This window comes from Elephas maximus, chromosome 9 (genome assembly GCF_024166365.1).
Source record: "Elephas maximus indicus isolate mEleMax1 chromosome 9, mEleMax1 primary haplotype, whole genome shotgun sequence".
NCBI classification, from domain to species: domain Eukaryota; kingdom Metazoa; phylum Chordata; class Mammalia; order Proboscidea; family Elephantidae; genus Elephas; species Elephas maximus.
Window position 1 is genome coordinate 96,176,151 of NC_064827.1, and position 20,397 is coordinate 96,196,547.

General features: G+C 40.1%; 1 protein-coding gene across 8 annotated transcripts in view; it reads left to right on the top strand.

Moving 5' to 3' along the window:
- LOC126083414 (transducin-like enhancer protein 4) overlaps positions 1-20,397 on the top strand; it is a 164,564-nt gene that overhangs the window by 36,245 nt on the left and 107,922 nt on the right. For all 8 annotated transcript variants that reach the window (XM_049897172.1, XM_049897173.1, XM_049897176.1 and 5 more), the window contains exon 5: positions 6,779-6,841. In XM_049897172.1, the coding sequence (XP_049753129.1) occupies positions 6,779-6,841 (63 nt within the window). The remainder of the gene's footprint in view (positions 1-6,778; positions 6,842-20,397) is intronic.

Below are 20,397 nucleotides of genomic sequence, written 5' to 3' on the forward strand. Positions count from 1 at the left end.
GGTGTCTGAGGAGGTGCCCTGTGGGCTGAGACTTAACGTATTGTGGAAATGAGCCATGGGAACATCTGAGGAATATGGTTCCAGGCAGAGGGGACAGCAGGTGCCAAGTCTGGGAAAAGGGTTGTCTCCTCAGCCCTTGCCAGTGCCCTTTTTCCTGTTGGTGCCAGGCTCAGACCTGCTTCTCCCACTCCCTGCTCAAGCCAAACGGGCCCACGGATCCCCTCACTGCCATGCTTGGACCTGGTTGGTAGCTGACGTGTATGGCAGAGTGGAGTGAGGGCAAACAGGAGATTGATAAGAGCTTCATCATAGCCAGGAAAAACCTAAAGGGGCAGAAGGATGTTTTGGCAGTGACGCCTTCCAGGAGTTGTAATTTTATGGAATTGAGAGGAAGGAGGAGACCAGTAGCAGCCATGTTGGAAATGAAAAGAGGGAAGGAAATGCAGAGGAATGTGGATGAAGATGGAGATTTGTTGAAAAATGGAGATAAGCAAGAAGTAAACAGCCAAGGAAGCCTTTGGCCCAAAGTAAAAGGATAGACTGAGAAATACAGCATGGCCCTCGGTGTACAAAAAGTGGCTAATGTTTCCCCGGAGATAGGCATCCTTGAGGAAAACTTGGTAAAAGACTGCTAGTCTTTTCTTTTTTTTCTCTTGTTTTATCCCAATATCCAGGGTTCCTCTGTGTTGAGGTATTGCTACATCATTTTGACCACACGGATCGTGTTGGGAAAAATGAAAATAAATGGTTTCTATCTCTTTTGGGCACAAGAAATATCTGTCCCCTCCCCCATGGTTGAGTATGAAAATGCTTAATTATTAATCAGCATTCTAAGACACCTGTACATTTATACCAATAGAAAAGAGTAAGGCAAAAGAAAAAAAAAAAAAAGAGGCAGGGCAGGTAGGAGTCAAGGGGAAAGAGAATGGGAGGGAGGGAAGAAAGAAGGTAAACAAATCAGAATGTAAAACAAAGATACACAGATGAGAAGGGAGTAGCAGGGCCTGCTGTGGCCAGGCAGAGCAGTGCTGAGGAGATGAGTATTTGCAGCGGTTGGGTATCTTAGGAACCCAGTTCCTCTACCAGCTCCACCTTGTTCCCTGAAGGCTGAAGTTAAGCTCACAAGAGAAAGTAATTTTCTTTCCCTACTCCCACTGCCATCCCACCTTCTCCTCCCATCTTTTTTTCCATTCCCTGCCCCCCCGCCCCTCCCCTGTGGTGGAGTTGAGTAGAGCAGCCATAACATGGGTTACAGTGTTTTTCACACTTAAGAACTAAAATGATTTGACCTTGTGTGGGTAATTGGACGTCTAGCACGATAATTGTCACTCTCAACCTTGATAATGTATGGCTCTCTCCATCACTCCTAACATTTGGAGCCGTATGTAAACACAATAGCCAGAGCCCAGAAGAGGTATGTGGGATACCAGGCATCTGTCTAGGATTTCTTTTAAAGAAACACCTTTAGAAGAAGCTTAAGGTTAAGAATGAGAGGAAGGGGCTCTCATTTTTAACAGCTGTAAAAATGCTTTAGTGAAATGAAGCTTTACTTTTGGGGACTGATTGGAATAGTTTCCATAAACTGTAGGTCTCTTTGGGAAAGACATTGCCTTGCGTTTTCCTACCCCAGCACCACAAACAGTAGCACACGTTATATCTTGTTAGGACAAATGAGGTGCTTCAGTGTGTTCAGTTAACTGGGCTGTTCACTGGAGACTTTATGGCACACTTAGTAAGATAGCATAAATATGAGTTTAAAACACGAAGCACACTGATTACTGCTGTGGCGTTAACCATCAGTAGCACCATTGTTTTAGTTAAACTCCATGAAGGCCACAGAGTGGTAAAAAATTTGTTGAATATTGGCAGTTTCATATGTCTCAAGGTGTTAGGGATTGAGCACCCCCTCCACAGTGCCTCTTTCTCATTGGAGGAGGTGGGATAGGAAGGGCTTTTAAAAACCATGGTAATAATTTGCAAAAAAAGCTCTCGGAAGTTTGAATCAGTCCTAAACTGATAGGTGTCCTGTTAAATTGTTTCTGATCATCTTATCACTTTATATTATTGGTTTATTAAAGCATTGCTAAATATTTTGTGCAAAATAAGCACCTAAACTAAAATAAAACTTAGCCATCCGGTTTGCCAACTCACCAGCAATGCTGACAGTGCTTTTGGGTCTGAATCTGCTCCAAGCCTTGTTCCAGGCTGGGATTTTTTTTTTTTTTTTTTAAATGCACATTAAAATTAGTTTTATCCGTTACAGTTTTTGTCTCTTTTGTAAAGTTGAGTTTTGATGACAAGGTGAAAACTGAGTTGGCAGTTTAGAGGAAAAAGTACCTCGAATATATTTCTCTTTTATGATTAGTCTCGATTTTTATGAAGTTGGGAAGAATTTCTCAAGTCCTCTGGCTTTTCCATCTAAGGGCAGGCAGTATCAGTTCCAGAAGTTGTGCAATTTCCACAGAAATTTGGAACAAATCAAAATTATTTTTCGATTGTAATAAAAAATTGCGATGTTGGTTCTGTATTGAAGTAAGCATGGAAGGCGAGGATTGTGAGATTTATTTGTACTTATTCCAGAAAAGGATTTAGGAATTTTTCTCTTCCCTCCCCCTGTTAAAGTGTTTATATTTAACAGGTAAGTATATATCCTTGATCAACATTGAATAGTAAAATAGATTCATCTTTAATATTTTTTTTCCTGAGACTGTAATTGCTTATTTGCATCTATTTATTTATTTGTTTTGGGAGGTCTGACTTTTGAAATGGGTTCCTAGCAATAGCTTGTTTTTATTTTGTTTCAAGTAGTCTCTATGTAGTAGTAGTGCCTCTGTTTTGATGAACAACTGAAAAGGGCTAACATTTTTTTAAACCAGCAATCACTTGTGATACATCTCTGATTACTAACAGAAAGTTACTGGTATTTTCTCTCCAGGTTATTATGTTGTTAAAATAAAGTCTTTTTAATTTTTTAAAGGAAAGTAAATAAGCGGTTGTATTCTAAATAAAAATTAGATTTTTATTACGTTAGGACCATTTGAGGGGGTGTGACTGAATGCACGTGTAGGCTTACTAGGTTTTCATCTTACTTAGCTGACCAGTGTCGTTTGTCACATGTGATAAAATAGATACTAGGTATTGTGCACTTGTTATTCTAACCATTTAATTGTGGCATTCTTTTCAACATATGCCATTGCTTTCTCAGGATACAAAGCAGTTAATAAATTTTCCAATGACTTTTTAGGTGGAGAGTGAAGAAAAAAGTGATGAAAGGTTCTTCTCAGTGTTTTCCTGTTTAATTACTAACTGGTCATGCTACTACTAGTCTGCGCGTCCGTCGCCGCTTTAGAGTTATGGCGGGTGGGTTCCTTGGTATTCAGGTGCCAAATGTTGAGTGCATCGCTAAGGACTTTCTGTAGAATGCCTTTAAAAGAAAAAAAAAAAAAAAAAACCTTTTTCTAAAATATTTTGCCCCAACTCTTCCTTTGGGGTGGGGTATCATAATTTTTTATTGGTTCTTTTTATTGGAGAGTGGAGTAAAGGTGGGGGATTAGAGGAGGAGGAGAAAGAACCATAGTCGCCAGTAGAAAAATATTATGTGTGGACCTTTTTACTTATTTTATAAATGAATGTCTTGATGGATAGAGGAAGGCAACAGAGGTATCAAAAACTGTCAACGTATGACAAATTGTGGCCACAAAAATGATCTTTTTGTTATATTTTCACATGACCAGTTGTCCTTCATTGGGACCAGTAATGGTATTTTAGAATATCATGGACGTCTAAAGACACAGTTTAGCAATCTCCATAAAGCATCGAATACCGTTATAATATCCAGTAACCCTAACAGCAGTATTTCAGAATCTGTTCATGTTTAAATAGGGTATCTGTGAATGTACTTGCTCAGGGATGCATGACCCACATCACCTATAAATTTGATTGGAAGCTACAATGCTGGCCTAGACTGGTGGATAGCAGATTAGAGCCCTGATTAACCATGTGATTCAAAGACTGGGAATATATTGTCTAAGCAAGACTCATCAGACGCAATCAGAATTTCAAGCGGTCAGATGAAATTCAAATGTGTACCATAGCTTTTCCTCTCACGTTGCCTTTTTTCCCTCCTGTCTTTCCCCAAAGCTGAAAAATACTTGTTTGATGAATCTGCTCCTTACCCTAAAGCTGTCTGTCTGTTATTCATCAGAAAGCAGGTCGCAGTTCAGTGAGCAGAAGAAAAGATTTTAATAGAAGCTGTGCCAAGGGCTGTAATGCATCATTTTAGGGCCCTAATTACATTACAATGACAAATATCAATGGTGACAACAGCAATAACCTACATCCTTTAATGGCTGTGCTGGAAAAGGAGTTTGGGCCCCACGCCATTAGATTAGACTCAGTTTCAAAACATAGGCCATTAGAAGTGTGTGTCCACAGTATTATTGGTTGATCGTTGAAGCCCAGTGGAAAGGCCTGTAAATAAATGATGCCTCCCCAAAGCTGGGCCCTATGGGACAAAAGAGGCAAAATTAGATGACCATGGAAGCTGCCGTGTTTCCCAGGCAACTTTAGCTTTCAAAGTGAGGAATGACCTGCTTAATTTTATGAAATCACACACAGACACCCCACCCTCCCCTGCTGCCAATTAGCCTGACCAGGAAAATCCATTGGCATGACAACTTAAAGAAATTAAGAAGTCTTAAACAAAAGGAAACCTTAAAAAAACAAACTAAAAAAGTTTGGAAGGTTTCCTTCCTTCTTTTTCTGTTATGTCTGAGTGTAAACATAACGTGAATCGGTAAAAAAAAGGTTTTCCTTTTAAAATTAATTTTTAAGAAAGTGTAGAGCCTCCCCCCCCCCCCCCCCCACCCGGTTGCTTCAACTTAAAATAGGCTAGGTCCAAAACGAAGGCGCAAATACCCTTTGGTCTTTATTTTGCCAGTTGAGTAAGTTTCCTTAGAGTAGTTTTTATTGCCTAGATTATGTAGACAAACTAAAGAAGTCAGTTTTCTTATGTGCCCACACATTTTTCAACCCTCCTAGCAAGGGACTCTTTTATTTATGTAAACAACATAATGAGGAAAATATGCTTGGCAGATGGTTCTAAGCATTGGAATCATCAGTTTGGTCTGCCCCAAAGTGTCTCATTATCTTTTATTCTCTCCCCCTCCACCTCTTCCTACAAAAAGCTTAACAACCAAATGCCTTTGAGACCCAGCGCTTTCAGCTTGGTGAATGCTCCTCTATTTTCTTAGCTCACCCTGGAATTTTACCCCATAACCACTGTGGTATGTTCGTCCAGGTGGGGAGTGGTTTGGTGATTCCCATTGCAGCTTTTCATGGTGGTTTAAGCATTCTTAAAGGATAGCTAAATGCTCCATGGGGCCAGTGCAGTAAATTAAATCAGGTCAGCACAGTTGGGTCCTTATTCACGGATCCTCATTGGTGCTGGGTTTTTGTCCACCCTCTGAAGAATGCAGGCTGGACTGGAAAGCTTCGTTTTGAAAACTACATGGTGAATTTGTTTTTTGTTGGCTGGCAGAGTTTTTAAGGAGCTGGCATTTAAAAGATTGCATAGCTGCAAAGTCGAAAGGGTTGCTGATGAAAGAAGGAAGCCTAGATTGCACAAGTAGAGGGTGGCTGTCATTCTGGTAATGACTTAGCAAGAAAAAAGAGCATTTCTGTCCTCTTTGTAAAATAAGGAACTGACCCTGGATGGGATTTATTTTAAGAATGTCTCAGGAATAGTAATTGCTTTACTTTTTTTCTGCCCCTCTACACTTCTCACCCCTGATTTTCCCCTCCCCATCATTACAGTATAAGCCAGTTTGTATGTATGTGTATAAACAACTATGTGTTCACCTATTACATATCAAAGTATATAAGGCGCCATCTGAAAACACAAATTTAGGCTAAAGTTGGTAAAGCTTTGGGTAGCTTTTTAAAGGAAACCTGTAGTGGTGGCTTTTTTTTTTTTTTTGAAACTTACTGTAGCGTCCTATTGGTGTAAAAATTCTGTGTTGCCAGAAATTACTAGAAAATACACTCAGTTTTATGCCATTGTTGGGACTTCTGCAGATCTACAGTACAAAGATAATTAATGTTCCCAAGGCTAGTCTCCACATACATACAAATTGCTTTCTGCTAAGTGTAGTAAGATTTTAGCATATTCTAAACCTCTGTACCCCGAAAACCCTGGAAATTTTTACGGTTGAAGAAAGCGTCCCATGCCTCAGTGGTTTATAACTGAGCATCTGAATTAATCAACTAATTTGGTTGAGTATTATTCTTTCAGGAGGTTGGGGACTGGAGTGTAAAATCCCAGTGGCTATATTTAAAGCAAAGGCCACACACGTAGAAATCTAATGAATTGTTAATTGAGAGAAGTTGGAATGTAGGGATGAATGTACCTTTTACTATCTAAACTCTTAAAAAGGCTTCAGATTTTATGAAAAACCAAATTAGAATGGACAAGGGTCCTGTTGTGAAAGCTTTTGGAAACTGATTTCCAGTCCTGAAAATTAAATTCCTTTTTTATGTTGTCCTGGTGCTTGAAGGTGAACTTTTTAGGATGAATGCCGGTTAATAAATTGTGCCGTTAATGTGGTACTGTTGTCACTGCCTCCTTTTAACGGGCTTGCTGATGAGATCGTTTTCCTCTTCCTTAGGAAATACTCCAGCCAGAATATAAAGTGTGTTTTAATATTATCCTGTTAATATTTTGGGAATCCGTAACCAGCTGACTGTTCTTTTTATTGCTTTCCTTTTTTTTTTTTCACAGGCAGAGATTGTCAAGAGGCTGAATGCTATCTGTGCACAAGTCATTCCTTTCCTGTCCCAAGAGGTAAGGCAGTTGGTTTCAGGCAGTGGGCTAGAAGTTGCCATCTTAGTGGTTTTGCAGACAAGGGATCATGGAATTGACTCCCTGGCCTTGTCAGCCTTTTTGGTGTTTGTATCTCACATTTCTTAGATGCAGTATTCTCATTACAACTTCTATACCTTATTAATGTTCAGTGGAATGTAATTTAAATGCGTTTATAGAATGAAACGTTTTCTCATGTGCTTCACAAAATTCCGTTGTGAAAATATTTTGCTGTCATTGTACGATGGCTTTTTTTTTCATCCCTCCCTTCCCTGCCCCAGCCGGCTTCATTAACATTCGAATTCCCTGGGTAAGAGTGTACGATGACTTTTTGAATTATGACTGTTTGTCATAATGGCATCTAGTAGGATAGATTGAAACATTGTCAGGGAGGCAAGAGTTTGTTGTACGCTTTTGTCACTGAGCCTTCAAAGTTGAGAAGGAATATCACGTAGAAAAGTTGTACATAGTAATGAAACTCTGGGTTAGCTGCTTTTAAAAAATACTACTTCTTACTACCCAATTAAGTCTTTATATTGTCTGTGCATTTGGGAAAAGACATGCAAGATGGACTCACTTCTCTGGGTACCCCTTTTCTTAAAATTTGGCTTTGGTAACTGGCCTTTGTGTAGTGCCAAGGCCCCGGGAGTAGTTCTAGCTTTCTTTTGCTTACCACCAGTGGACGTGCACGCCGTTATCAAACGCGCACTCTAGAATGAGGACATGGGTTTCTAGTGCATGATGGCTTCCTCGTGACTTGTTTTCCTGCTTGCTTCTGGTAGTTGCAAAGTTTAGGCGAGAGTGCCGGAAAGAGTTTATTTTTGGTTCCGTATCACTGAGTCCTTCATGCACTCAGACCATGAGAAGGAGAAGCTACCAATGGAGGATTTGCATGTCTTGTAGCCGCAGTGCTTTACATTGTGGGCCCAGAAGGCACTGAGGCACTTTCATTCTTCCAGTTGTCCTTGCAGTGTGTTGTGTCATTGCTTTCTGGGAGAGCCGTTCATCTGCCTGCCGACCAGCAGGCATGTACTGATCTGATATCAGCCTGGAGGCAGTGTTTGAACATGCATGTGTGTTATAGATACATGGATTCTCATGGGACTTCTTATTTGGTCAGAACTGGGTTAGGCTTCAGTAACCGTGGGTACCCCTCATCAGGTATATATCCCATGGGAGGTCTCATATTACAACCATGGACCCTATTTATAACATTCAGCTGCCTTCTGGATCACAAACAACAAAGCCGTATTGTGTCCTTTATCCACCTTTAGCAGTGACCACAAAACCACCACCAATCCTAGCCTCATTTTGCTATTTCTACTCGGGATTTGCTAGTGACTAGATTAGATGGGGAAACCCTGGTGGCGTAGTGGTTAAGAGCTACGGCTGCTAACCAGAGGATCAGCAGTTCGGATCCACCAGGTGCTCCTTGTAAACCAACCCTATGGGGCAGTTCTATTCTGTGCTGTAGGGTTGCCATGAGTCGGAATTGACTTAGTGGGTTTGGTTTTTTTTTTTAAGATTAGATGGAGTGATGAATGAGTCAAGGGGTGTATTTGCATTTCTTTAGGAAGCCTGCCTGCCCTTAGCCTGCTCCAGACTGGTGTGTATTTCTTTTTATTTTAAGCAGTTCTGCTCTGTGGAGATAGAATGTGTAACCCACAGAGCTGCACTGACGTGTTATACCCTAAGGTGGCAGGGAAAAGTTTGAATTATCCATGGGGTGGTATACTAGACTTCAGGCCCAGGCCCCTATGTATGATCACTGGTATGGCTTTATTCCCACAGCATTTCTGCAGGATCTGTGGGGTTATGTTCAGAAGTAGAAGGAGGTCTTGGAAGTGTTGGTGGAGCTGACTTGCCAATAGGTTGTTTTCCCTCAGGAGTTGGGTTGTTTGTGTGAGCAGGCCCGGTAGGACAAGAAGGTGCAAGGTGGTGGTACTGAGCAATACTGGACTGGAATTAAATGCTAAGGGAGCTGTGCCCTGTACCAGAAGGCCATGGGGAGATCCAGGAAACCCCTTTGCTTCTGCTTTAGGCTGGGAGGATAGACGTCATAATCTCACCACTTTGGTTTTCTTCCCCCGCCCAATACTTTGGCATTTCTTGGTTAAAATCCTTGATTCGTGTACGATGACTTATGTCGTGGTTTTCCAATTAATTCTGTGGCTATCTTTTAATGTGTGGGCCACAGACTTGTTTGTTCCAGCCAAATCAGGGCCTCCCTGAGGTTTTATGTCTGAACATCGCCCATCTTGTTTTCTCTTGTGGGCTTTCCATGAGCATCAGACTCCTCGCTTCTGCCCTGAGGCCAGATGGACCGTAATCTGGAGGGAGGGGAGGAGGCAGGTTATTAGAGGAAGATGAATTCTATTTCCTGTCTCTTCTGAGGCATGGAAAATCACTCTTGCATGGCTGTGGACGTCACTCGGTGCCAGGGCTGAAGGTCTGAATCTGATCTTTAACACCGGCTCTCTGTGTGGCAGCCTCCCTGCCAAAACGGCAGCTGTGCTGTTAGAATGTATTTTAAAATGTTTTTATGTAAAAATTAAATGATCGTATTTAGAAAAAAGAAAAACATTCCCTGAAGACTAGCGTGTAAGCTACAGGACAGTAACCAGAGGGATTTTTGAGCATCTGAAGTCAGGTTTTTTTGGAGTTTGATGGGAATAAGAGGTAAACTTACCTACATCTCAGTGAAGTCTATTTTTTAATCTAACCCCCATGTTCTGCTCAGCATATCTGCTTAATATTGCTTGTGTGATTTGCCACATTTTCTAAAATTAAGGGAAAAAAATTATTATATAGTATTTAATAACAGCTAGGAAGTAAACTTAAAACATAAGACTTTCTTTAGAAATAAATTGTATAAAAAATTGTATAGTTATAGGTTAAAAGTACCTAATGTATGTCTGTGTTGTAAGGATCACAGAAAAAGTATTTTTCTCTTAAGTTTTATTAAAATTATAATTAAAAAATCATGGCCAATATGTATTTTAATGAATGATGTGTTATCATGCTCACATGTGGACACTTCCAAAGTCTTGGGCATTAGACAGCACACTTGCCAGCTCTTGTCATTAAAGTGAGTAAGCATCACTTAGAGTTCCTAGACTTCCCTTGGAATCCCTAATACTTTGTCAGAATTTAGGGAAACTTTTTGGGGCATTACCAGTCTTCATCTTTTCTTTTCTCCCACTTTCTTCTACCTTTTTAGGAATGGGTAAGACTGATTTATATTCTATACCCCTTCCCCCCCAAATTTCTTCAAAAGACAAATCTCCAGATAGTAAGTGGGAAGCTTTTCTCTATCCTGCCTTGGGTCTCGTTTGCAGGGGAAGAACTATAAATAAAAACTCCTCCTTGGCAGTTCCCTATGGAAGAGATGCCAGGATGATGACATAGTCAGATCTGGGTAGAGTCCTGACTTGCCTGTTACAGATTCTGTGGCTTACCTTAACTGAGTTAAGCCGGGTGACCTTTAACAAGTGATTTGCTGCTCTAAGCCTCAGTTTCCTCATCGGTAGGATGAGGTTAATAATAGCATGGAATGCATATGATTGCCATGAGAATGACATGTGCAGCTTAGCACGTCGTAAGCACCTCCTGATGTTGACCAGCAGTAGTACTAACTGTTCCAGCAGCAGCAGTGAACCTCTGTGTTTCCTTTCGGGAGGTTTTAGACCGGCCCCCCCCACCAACTCACTCCTGCTTTTTTTTTTTCTTTTTAAGAGTTTATTTTGTTGTTGTTGTTGAGAACATACACAGCAAACTATATACCAGTTCAGCAGTTTCTACATGTACTATTCAGTGGCAATGATTACATTATTCAAGTCATGTTACCATTCTTACCTTTCTTCCCTGAATTGTTTTTCCCCCATTAGCGTAAATTCACTGCCCCCTCAAGTTCTTAACTGATCTTTCGAGTTGCTGTTGTCAAATTGATCCCATATAGATAGTTCTTTAAAGAGCATAATAGTCAAGGCAGTTTTTTTTTTACTAGTTGCTGTTGTTAGGTGTTGTCGAGTGGGTTCTGACTGAGAGCGACCTTATGTACACTGCCTGTCCTGTGCCATCCTCACAATTGTTGCTACTGTGTCATTTCATCTTGTTGAGGATCTTTCTCTTTGACTGACCCTCTACCAAGCATGATGTCCTTCTCCAGGGACTGGTTCCTTCTGATAACATGTCCAAAATACGTGATAGGACTCCTTGCCATCCTCGCTTCTAAGGAACATTCTAGCTGTACTTCTTCCAAGACAGATTTGTTCCTTCTTCTGGCAGTCCGTAATATATTCAGTATTCTTCACCAGCACCATATTCCAAAGGCATCAGTTCTTCGGTCTTCCTTATTCATTGTCCAACTTTCACATGCATTTGAGGTGATTGAAAATACCATGGCTTGGATCAGGTGCACCTTAGTCTTCAAAGTGACATCTTTGCTTTTTAACACTTGAAAGAGGTCTTTTGCAGCAGATTTGCCCAATGCAGTGCATCGTTTGATTTCTTGACTGCTGCTTCCATGGGCATTGATTGTGGATCCAAGTAAAATGAAATCCTTGACAACTTCAGTCTTTTCTCCATTTATCGTTGATGTTGTTAAATGGTCCAGTTGTGAGGACTTTTGTTTTCTTTATGTTGAAGTGTAAATCATACTGAAGTCTGTAGTCTTTGATCTTCATCAGTAAGTGCTTCAAGTCCTCTTCGCTTTCAGCAAGCAAGGTTGTATCATCTGCATATCACAGTTTGTTAATGACTTATTCTCCAGTTGTAATGCTGTGTTCTTCTTCATATGGTTCAGCTTCTTGAATAATTTACTCAGCATATAGACTGAATAAGTATGGTGTCTTTAAACCATGCAGTATCCTCTTGTCGTGTTCAAACAACTGCCTCTTGGTCTATATACAGGTTCCTCGTGAGCACAATTAAGTGTTTTAGAATTCCATTCTTTGCAGTGTTGTCCATAGTTTGTTATGATCCATATAGTCAAATGCCTTTATATAGTCAATAAAATACAGGTAAACATCTTTCTGGTATTCTTTGCTTTCAGCCAAGATCCATCTTACATCAGCAGTGATATCCCTTGTTCCACATCCTCTTCTGAATCGGCTTCAACTGCTGGCAGTTCCCTGTTATTGAACTGCTGCCACCACCTTTGAATTTTCTTAAGCAAAATTTTACTTGCAGGTGATATTAATGATACTGTTTGATAATTTCTGCATTCTGTTGGATCACCTTTCTTTGGAGTGAGCAAAAATAATTGATCTTGTACAGTTGGTTGGCCAGGTAGCCATCTTCAAATTTCTTGCGTAGACAGGTGGTTACCTCCAGTGCTGCATCTCAATTGGTATTCCATCAATTCTTGGAGCCTTGTTTTTCACCAGTGCCTTCAGTGCAGTTTGGACTTCTTCAGAACCATCAGTTCTTGATCATATGCCACCTCCTGAAATGACTGAATGTCAGCCAATTCTTTTTGGTATTCTTTCTATCTTCTTTTGATGCTTCCTGTATCGTTCAATATTTTAACCTATAGAATCCTTCAAAATTGCAACTCAAGGCTTGAATTTTTTCTTCAGTTCTTTCAGCTTGAGAAATGCTGGGTGTGTTCTTCCCTTTTGGTTTTCTAACTCCAGGTCTTTGCACGTTTCATTATAATACTTTGTCTTCTCGAGCCGCCCCTTGAAATATTCTGTTCAGCTCTTTTACTTCATCGTTTCCTCCATTTGCTTTAGCTACTCTTGTGTTCAAGAGCAAGTTTCAGAGTCTCTTGCTGACATCTGTTTTGGTCTTTTTTTTTGTTGTTGTTGTTCCTGTCTTTTTAATGACCTTTTGGTTTCATCATGTGTGATATCCTTGATATCATCCCACAACTCACCTGGTCTTCGGTCATTAGTGTTCAGCATGTCAAATCTGTTTTTGAGATAGATGGTCTCTAAATTCGGGGGGATATACTCAAGGTCGTGGTTTGGCTCTTGTGGACTTGTTTTAATTTTCTTCTACTTCAGCTTGAACTTGCAGATGAGCAGTTAATGGTCTCTTCCGCAGTTGACCCCTGGCCTAGTTCTGACTGATGTTATGAATTTCTCCATTGTCCCCTTCCACAGATGTAGTTGATTTGATTCCTGTGTATTCCATCCAGCGAGGTCCACATGTATAGATGCCATTTATGTTGTTGAAAAAAGCTATTTCCAATGAATAAGTCGTTGGTCTTGCAAAATTCTGTCATATGATCCAGTGTTTTTTCTGTCAGGGCCATAATTTCCAAACACCGATCCTTCTTCATTTCCAACTTTCTCATTCTAACGACCAGTAATTATCAATGCATCTTGATTGCTCATTTTACTAGTTAAGCTGTCTTTTGGTTTTAAGAAGACTTCAGGGAATATTTTTGGTTTAACGTTTAAGGATTATCTCAGGGCAATAGTTGTAGGGGTTCATCCAGTCTTCATGGCTCCAGGAAGTCTGGAGTCCATGAAATTTGAAATTCTATCCTGCGTTTTCCCTGTTTTGATCAGAATTTTTCTATGGACTCTTTAATCAAAATGTTAAGTAATGATAGCCAGGCACCATCCAGTTCTTCTGGCCTTATGGCAAAGTAGGCAGTTGTTCATGGAGGTAATTAGCCACACATTCCATATCCTCCTCCTATTCCTGACTCACCTTCTTCCTCTGTTGTACCAGACCAGTTGTTGTGCCTTGGATGGCTGCTTGCAAGCTTTTTAAGACCCCAGGCACTACGCCTCGAACTAGGAGGTAGAACAGAGGCACTAACCTATTATTAGGCCAATTAACTGGGATGTCCCATGAAACCATGACCCTAAACCTCCAAACCAAGAAACCCTATCCCATGAAGTTTTTGGTTGTACATAATAAGCAGCCTCAGCAGCTGCTCTATTTTTTTTTTTTGCTGTAAATATATCACACAACTTTTGCCAATTTAACTTTTTTCAAATATTATATATCTCATTTATATAAAAAGTCAAGAGAAAGGCAAATGTATAGAGAATAAAGTTTATTAGTGGTTGCCAGGGGCAGGAGGGAGAGGGAAAGGGGGGATAAAGGTGATGGAAATGGCACATTAAGGGTAGAGTTGCACAAATAATTAATGTAGTTGCTGTCAATAAGTTGTACACCACTCCTGCTTTTTAATCATTGCCTTTTGGTTATCTTCCTCTCTGTTGTTCTTATGGGGGAAACAAAAGTAAATTACAACTGAACCCAGGGCTCTAACTAGCTTAAGAATTTCAGGGAGACAACAGGTAGCCCCAAGGTTGATTCTCTTCTAGTGCCATGAATTACTTTTCTAATTCAGCAAACACCTGCCTCTCCCCCACCAGCAACTAAAGATTCAAAAGGTGATAGATCTATGGGTGTTCAATCTGTAAAGCTCACCTCAGGAAGAGCAGTGGTTTTGGATAGAGTTTTAACATAAAGCCATCTAGAAAAATCAGCTTCTCAATTCAGGTGGTGGCTGGCTACTTTCAGGATAACTGGCTGCTTAGCTGAAGTTGGCTTTGTTTTTAAAAGTAGCTCATGTGTATGGACTCTTATTTTCACCAGAGATTTCAGAATATAGCTTTGACCTTAGACCTTATGGGCCTTCAGCAAAAGTGAGGGATGCCAGTAAGTGCTGTTTCTCCTCTTGTGTCTCAGTAACAATGTCCCCCTTCCTCCCCCATTCCAGGAACATACCTGGATTGACAACTACGCATCAGTTGTTACACCTTGGCAGGAAGATGCCGCCTTTCTGCTAATTTGGAATAAGACCAGCTCTGCCTCTTATTGTGTGTTCAGAAAGGTGATCTCTCTGAGCTGTAGCATTCCCATAGAATGGGGAGAATAACCCCATCTTTATAATGAGTGTTATACTTATTAAAATGTAAAGTGGTTGGCATAGAACACTTCATAAATGCCTGTTTCTTTTTTTTCTTTTCTTTTCCAATTGTACTTCCAGGGAAATGGATTCTATTCCAAATTATTTGGGTCCTAAGAAATTTGGAGAGGAGGGGATTTGCATGAAAACTGGGAAGGATTCAAGGTAGTATTTCAGAAGGAGCTGGCTGGCAAGTCTTCTTGTGAGTTAGCTCGGCCTTACAGCTTCAGGAACTTATGCACCAGTGGGCAGTCATCTCCACACAGATTATCTTTCAGAGCAAGGAAATATTTTTTTTTGTAAAACCAGTGAATATTTGTCTTAACCTCCTGGGTTAAGCATTAAATAGTGGGCACTGAGCTGAGGGTCTGCTTTGAAGGACAGTTGTGGTTTTTGCAGTTCTACTTCTCTGGACCACAAGGGTAATTAAAAAAAAAAAAAATCTGTTTTAATAGACTTAATTTTTTAGAGCAGTTTTAGGTTTACAGAAAAATTGTAAGAAAGTATAGAGCGTTCCTATAAACCCCCCTTTTCCTCTGCCCACAATTTCTCCTATTTAACATCTTGCACTGATAATGGTGTATCTGTCATAATTGATGAACCAGTATTGATTAATACATTATTATTAACTAAAGTCCATAGTTTACATTAGTGTTCATTTTTTGTGTTGTACGGTCCTGTGAGTTTTGACAAATGCATAATGTCATATTTCTACCATTATAGTGTCATACAGGATGGTGTCACTGCCCTAAAAGTGTCTTGTGCTTTACCTATTCATTTCCTCCCCCCCCCCCCAGCCTCTGGCTGCCAGTGATCTTTTTATTGTCTCTACAGCTTTGTCTCTTCTAGATTGTCCTATAGTTGGAGTCATACAGTACGTAGCTTTTTCAGACTGGCTTTTTTTTCACTTAGCAATATGCGTTTAAAGTTTCTCCATGTCATTCATGGCTTGATAGCTCATTTCTTTTTATTGCTGAAGAAATTCTCCATTGTATGGTTGTAGCAGAGTTTATTATTCACCTATTATTCACCAATTTTTGGCAGTTATGAATAAAGCTGTTGTCAATATTAACGTGCAGATTTACAAGGATTGTTTTGAGACAGGGACCAGGGTCTTTTTCATGGTGACCGATGTGTTCCAAAGATCTTTGAGAACATCAGACAGTAGGTCAGTAGGTGAAAATTTGCTCTTACAGTTGAAAACCTTTTCCTGAGGTAAAGTTGTATTTTTCAGAAACTTGTTACACCAGTAACCAGGAGCAGAGATGATTTGAAGAGCCATGTTACATGAAAGACAGTCTGATAATGAGGTCACACAGGCCCAGAACCAAACCCTAGCTCAGCTACTTGCTTCCTTTATAATGTTGAACAAAATACTTCACTTTCCTGGGCTTCAGTTTCCTCATCCGTATAGTGTGATGGGCTATCGACACTGTAGGGTTGTTTTATGAGGGTTAGTGATAATGTGAAGGACCCAGCTAGATATTTGCCTGCTTATTTATTTATTTAATTGTACTTTAGATGAAGGCTTACAGAACCTACTAGTTTCTCATTAAACAGTTAGTACACATATTGTTTTATGACATTGTTTAACAACCCCATGACATGTCAGCACTCTCCCTTCTCAACCTCGGAATCCCTGTTACCAGCATTCCCGTCCCCTCCTGCCTTCTAGTCCTTGCCCCTGGGCTGGTGTGCCCCTGTAGTCTCATTTTGTTTTATGCGGCTATCTAATCTTTGGCGGAAGGGTGAACCTTGGGAGTGACTTCATTATTGAGCTAAAAAGGTGTCTGGGGGCCATACCCTCAGGGTTTCTCCAGTCTCTGTCAGGCCAGTAACTTTGGTCTTTTTTTGTGAGTTAGAATTTTGTTCTGTATTTTTCTCTGTGTTTGTCCGGGACCCTCTACTGTGATTGCTGTCAGAGCAGTCAGTGGTGGTAGCTGGGTACCCTCTCGTTGTACTGGACTCAGTCTGGTGGAGGTCATGGCAGATGTGGTCCATTAGTCCTTTGACTAATCTTTCCCTTGTATCCTTGGTTTTATTCATTCTTCCTTGCTCCCAAAGGGGTGAGACCAGTGGAATATCTTAGATGGCCGCTCACAGGCTTTTAAGACTCCAGACGCTACTCAACAAGGTAGAATGTAGAACATTGTCTTTATAAACTATGTTATGCCAGTTGAGCTAGATGTTCCCTGAGACCATGGTCCCCACAGCCCAGCAGTTCGGTCCCTCCAAGAGCTTGGATGTATCTGTGGAACTTCCGTGACCTTGCCTTGTACAGGTATTTGCCTGCTTAAATAGAATATGCCTTTCATTTTAAGGGTATAATGTGGAAAATGCCTAGATTTCGGACATCTTCAATGGCCAGCACTTAGTTACCTGCCCACAGCTAGCTGCATGAGAGACCTGGAAATGTAGTCTTATCTGATTGGCCATTATGCCCACCTAAAACTTACAGTACTGGAAGAGACAAGGTATCGGGGGACAGCTAAAAATTGTTACGAAACATAGTGCATAACACAAAATAAAAATAATGGTTATTATTATTACTGTTATTATTTTCAGTGTAGATTTGAAGGGAAGCTGTATTAGACTAACAATGTGTCTTTATACTGTTAGTAAAGTATAATTACTAATCGTGTGTCTTGACAAACTCTAGCTCTGATTGTATAATCACGATTGATTTAATTTATCACAAAATATTAAAAAATGCATAGTTCTTGTCATAGAGTCTATTCCATACAATTCAAACGCCGGAGAAGAGTCACCCATCAGTATTGTTTATCATTCATTCATTTCACAGGGGATGGAAAGGAACCCATCCAAAGAGTTACGGAGCCTTTCTAGGTCTAGATGTACAGTTTGTATTTATTGCTTATATTAAAAAGAATACAAAGATTCTCTAGGACAGCTCTCAACTGAAGGGGAAGGTATAACTGATCACACGTTGGCCTGCCGTGTTTTGTAGTAGACTTGAAGGAAGATGCTACTTGAGGCTAGGAAAGTTGTTGTTAAGGAGACATCTCTTTTTCATGAGTGGAACATTTGGCAGCTTAAGTAAGTCCTTAAAGCGAACTTTCTTCCCTCATATATCTCAGACATACTCTACTGTGAATATGTTTTGTCCTTCAACTGGAGAAAACGGCACCAAGAATTTTGACTGTCCACTTTGCCCAAAATCATGGAAGTTATATTGTATAGGTCACTCTTGGTTTTGTGGAGTTTTAAGACCCCTCAGAAAAATTATCTCAGTAGATTTACTTGTGGCATCAAACTTGATCTATTTTAATAGCTTGGACCTCAGACCCTTTCCACACCATAGCCAGAAGTAACCTGAAATGTATATACCTTACTGAAGAGGGTGAGAGAAAAGTAAATGGTGGCTTATGACCAGTGGCATTCTTATTGAAACCATGGTCATTATTACCTTTGGAGAAGTGACATCATTCATCTTTAACCTTGTTTTTAGCTGATAATTACAACTTGTTCCCAGTCATTCAGTGCCAAGGAGAATGGATACCCGCCTCCCTTTCTGTAATTCCATAGCTAGGTTTTCTTGTTCTTCGAGTTATTTGGCCTGTGTTCATGCTGGAGGCCAAAGCGGGCTGCTTCAAGGCTGGTGGAGGAGTCCGTAGGCTGGTCCTCACAGTGACACTGGAGCCCACTGGGAGGCCTGGACTTAACAGGTGAACTGAGCTGGGTTTTTCTTTCTTGCATTAGTTATTTTAAGCAAATAACTTAATAAATGAAGTAGAGAGTTCAAATCATCCTTTTTACCACATTGAACAGTGGCTCTCTGATCATTCAAATTATTTTAGAGTATAAATGCAAAATTAGGAGTGAAATTTTTAAGCTTTTACTTTTACCCACACATTTAGCTGAAGAAAAAGGGAATATTCCAACTAGGATATTTTGTGATGTAAATTTTTACTTAAAACTTGGGCTGTATTGACCTCATAACCTTTCTAAAAAGTGGGACCAGGTAGTTAGTGGTTTTCTCGGGAATTCTGCAGATTAATTGAGCGTTCCACATTGCATTTAAATGGTGGAAAAGAATACCCAGGTACCTACTAGTGATAATACACGTTTATTTTAATTCTAATTTCAGTAAGCTAGTGTAGCCAAGTCATATCAAACGATACATGAATTTCGGTTTTGAACAAGCCATAAACTTGATGGGAAACAAACTCTACTACTTCATGAGATATGGGTCTGTCTTCAGATGCCAATTATTTGGGCACCTGAGTTAATATAATACTGAATTACTCTGTACCACATTTTGCATGTATAGAATAATTGTGAAATGGAAATTGAAAAATGTGACCAGTCACTTTCCTATTGTGCCTTAGGGAGGAAATGAATGAAACGCAGTGGTTACATGCACTGGTGGCAGTGTTCTCGCCTCATGATGGCATCAGGTTAACTCATCTCATTGCTTGTTAACTTTGTAAGGAATCAATGACTTGTGCTAACATAGTTTGATGTAGGAGAGCTTGGCTGAAATCTGAAATCACCAGAGATCCCCCGAGAAGCGTGCAGTGACACCCATAAGACCATCTTTCGATAGTATTTGTTAAGTGCCAGCAGCCTGCACATAGCATGTCTGCTTCCCGGCCAGGGCTGTTCTGTCAGCGTTGGTGACCTTTTATGACCGAGCTGTATGTCTAAAGAATTTCCAGAAATGAGTAATACACATAGATTTTGTTCAGTTTTCTGATTTTCACATTGAGGGTAGATGTGGGCAACTGTTTATTTAAAATATATATTCAGAGAGCATAATCCTGTCCCATGCTCCATAGATAGCTAGTAATTGGCTTGTTCTACATGACCATGCATTTTGGTGGCAACTGGATGTTTTCTTGAGACCCAGATGGTAGCATTATGGCCTGATTGCCCTCAGGAGGTGTGCAAGATGATTATAAAGAGAACATTTTTCCTGTAAGTTTAAATTTGGGCTTCCTTCCAAGGACAGCAATGCCAACTTTTATCTGTATGTGTCTCAAAAAATTAATGTTTTTGAGAAAACTGACCCATTTCATTGACTTTCCGTTAGGTAGTGATTAGATTATTACTACAGGGGCTAAGCTTGAAAATATTTTGATCGATCAGAGCTGCATTGCCCAGTGTAGTGGCCACGGGCCATATGTGGCTATTTAAATATAAATTATATTAAAAATTTAGTTTCTCAGTCCCACTGATTGCATTTCTAGTGTTTGGTATCCACCCATAGAGGCTAGCGGCTGCATATTAGCACAGGTATAGAACATTTCCAACATGGCAGAAAGTTCTCTTGGACAGCACTGGACTTGGAAAGCTTGTTGGACATAACAGTGAAGAACGTAAGTAAGAATGGAGAAGGAAAGGCTTAACTCGTCAGCGGGAAAAAATTTAGTAGCGTTTTTCAAAGTGTATTCCTAAGAGCTTTAATCTTATATTCCAGAGCAAAGTTGTTTGAGAGGCACTGTATGTATAGCCACTCTCTTTGAGATTTGAAGCTCTGAAAAGCCCTACAGTTTAACAGGTGTTAGCCAAATCATACCTGTATTTTTTATTTCTTTTAATGTCTAACTTCTTGTGGGACTAACATTTCTTGGAATACCATTTAGGAAAGGCCGACTTGGGTGACTGGGTTAAATTTAAAGTTGACCCATGTCAATATACT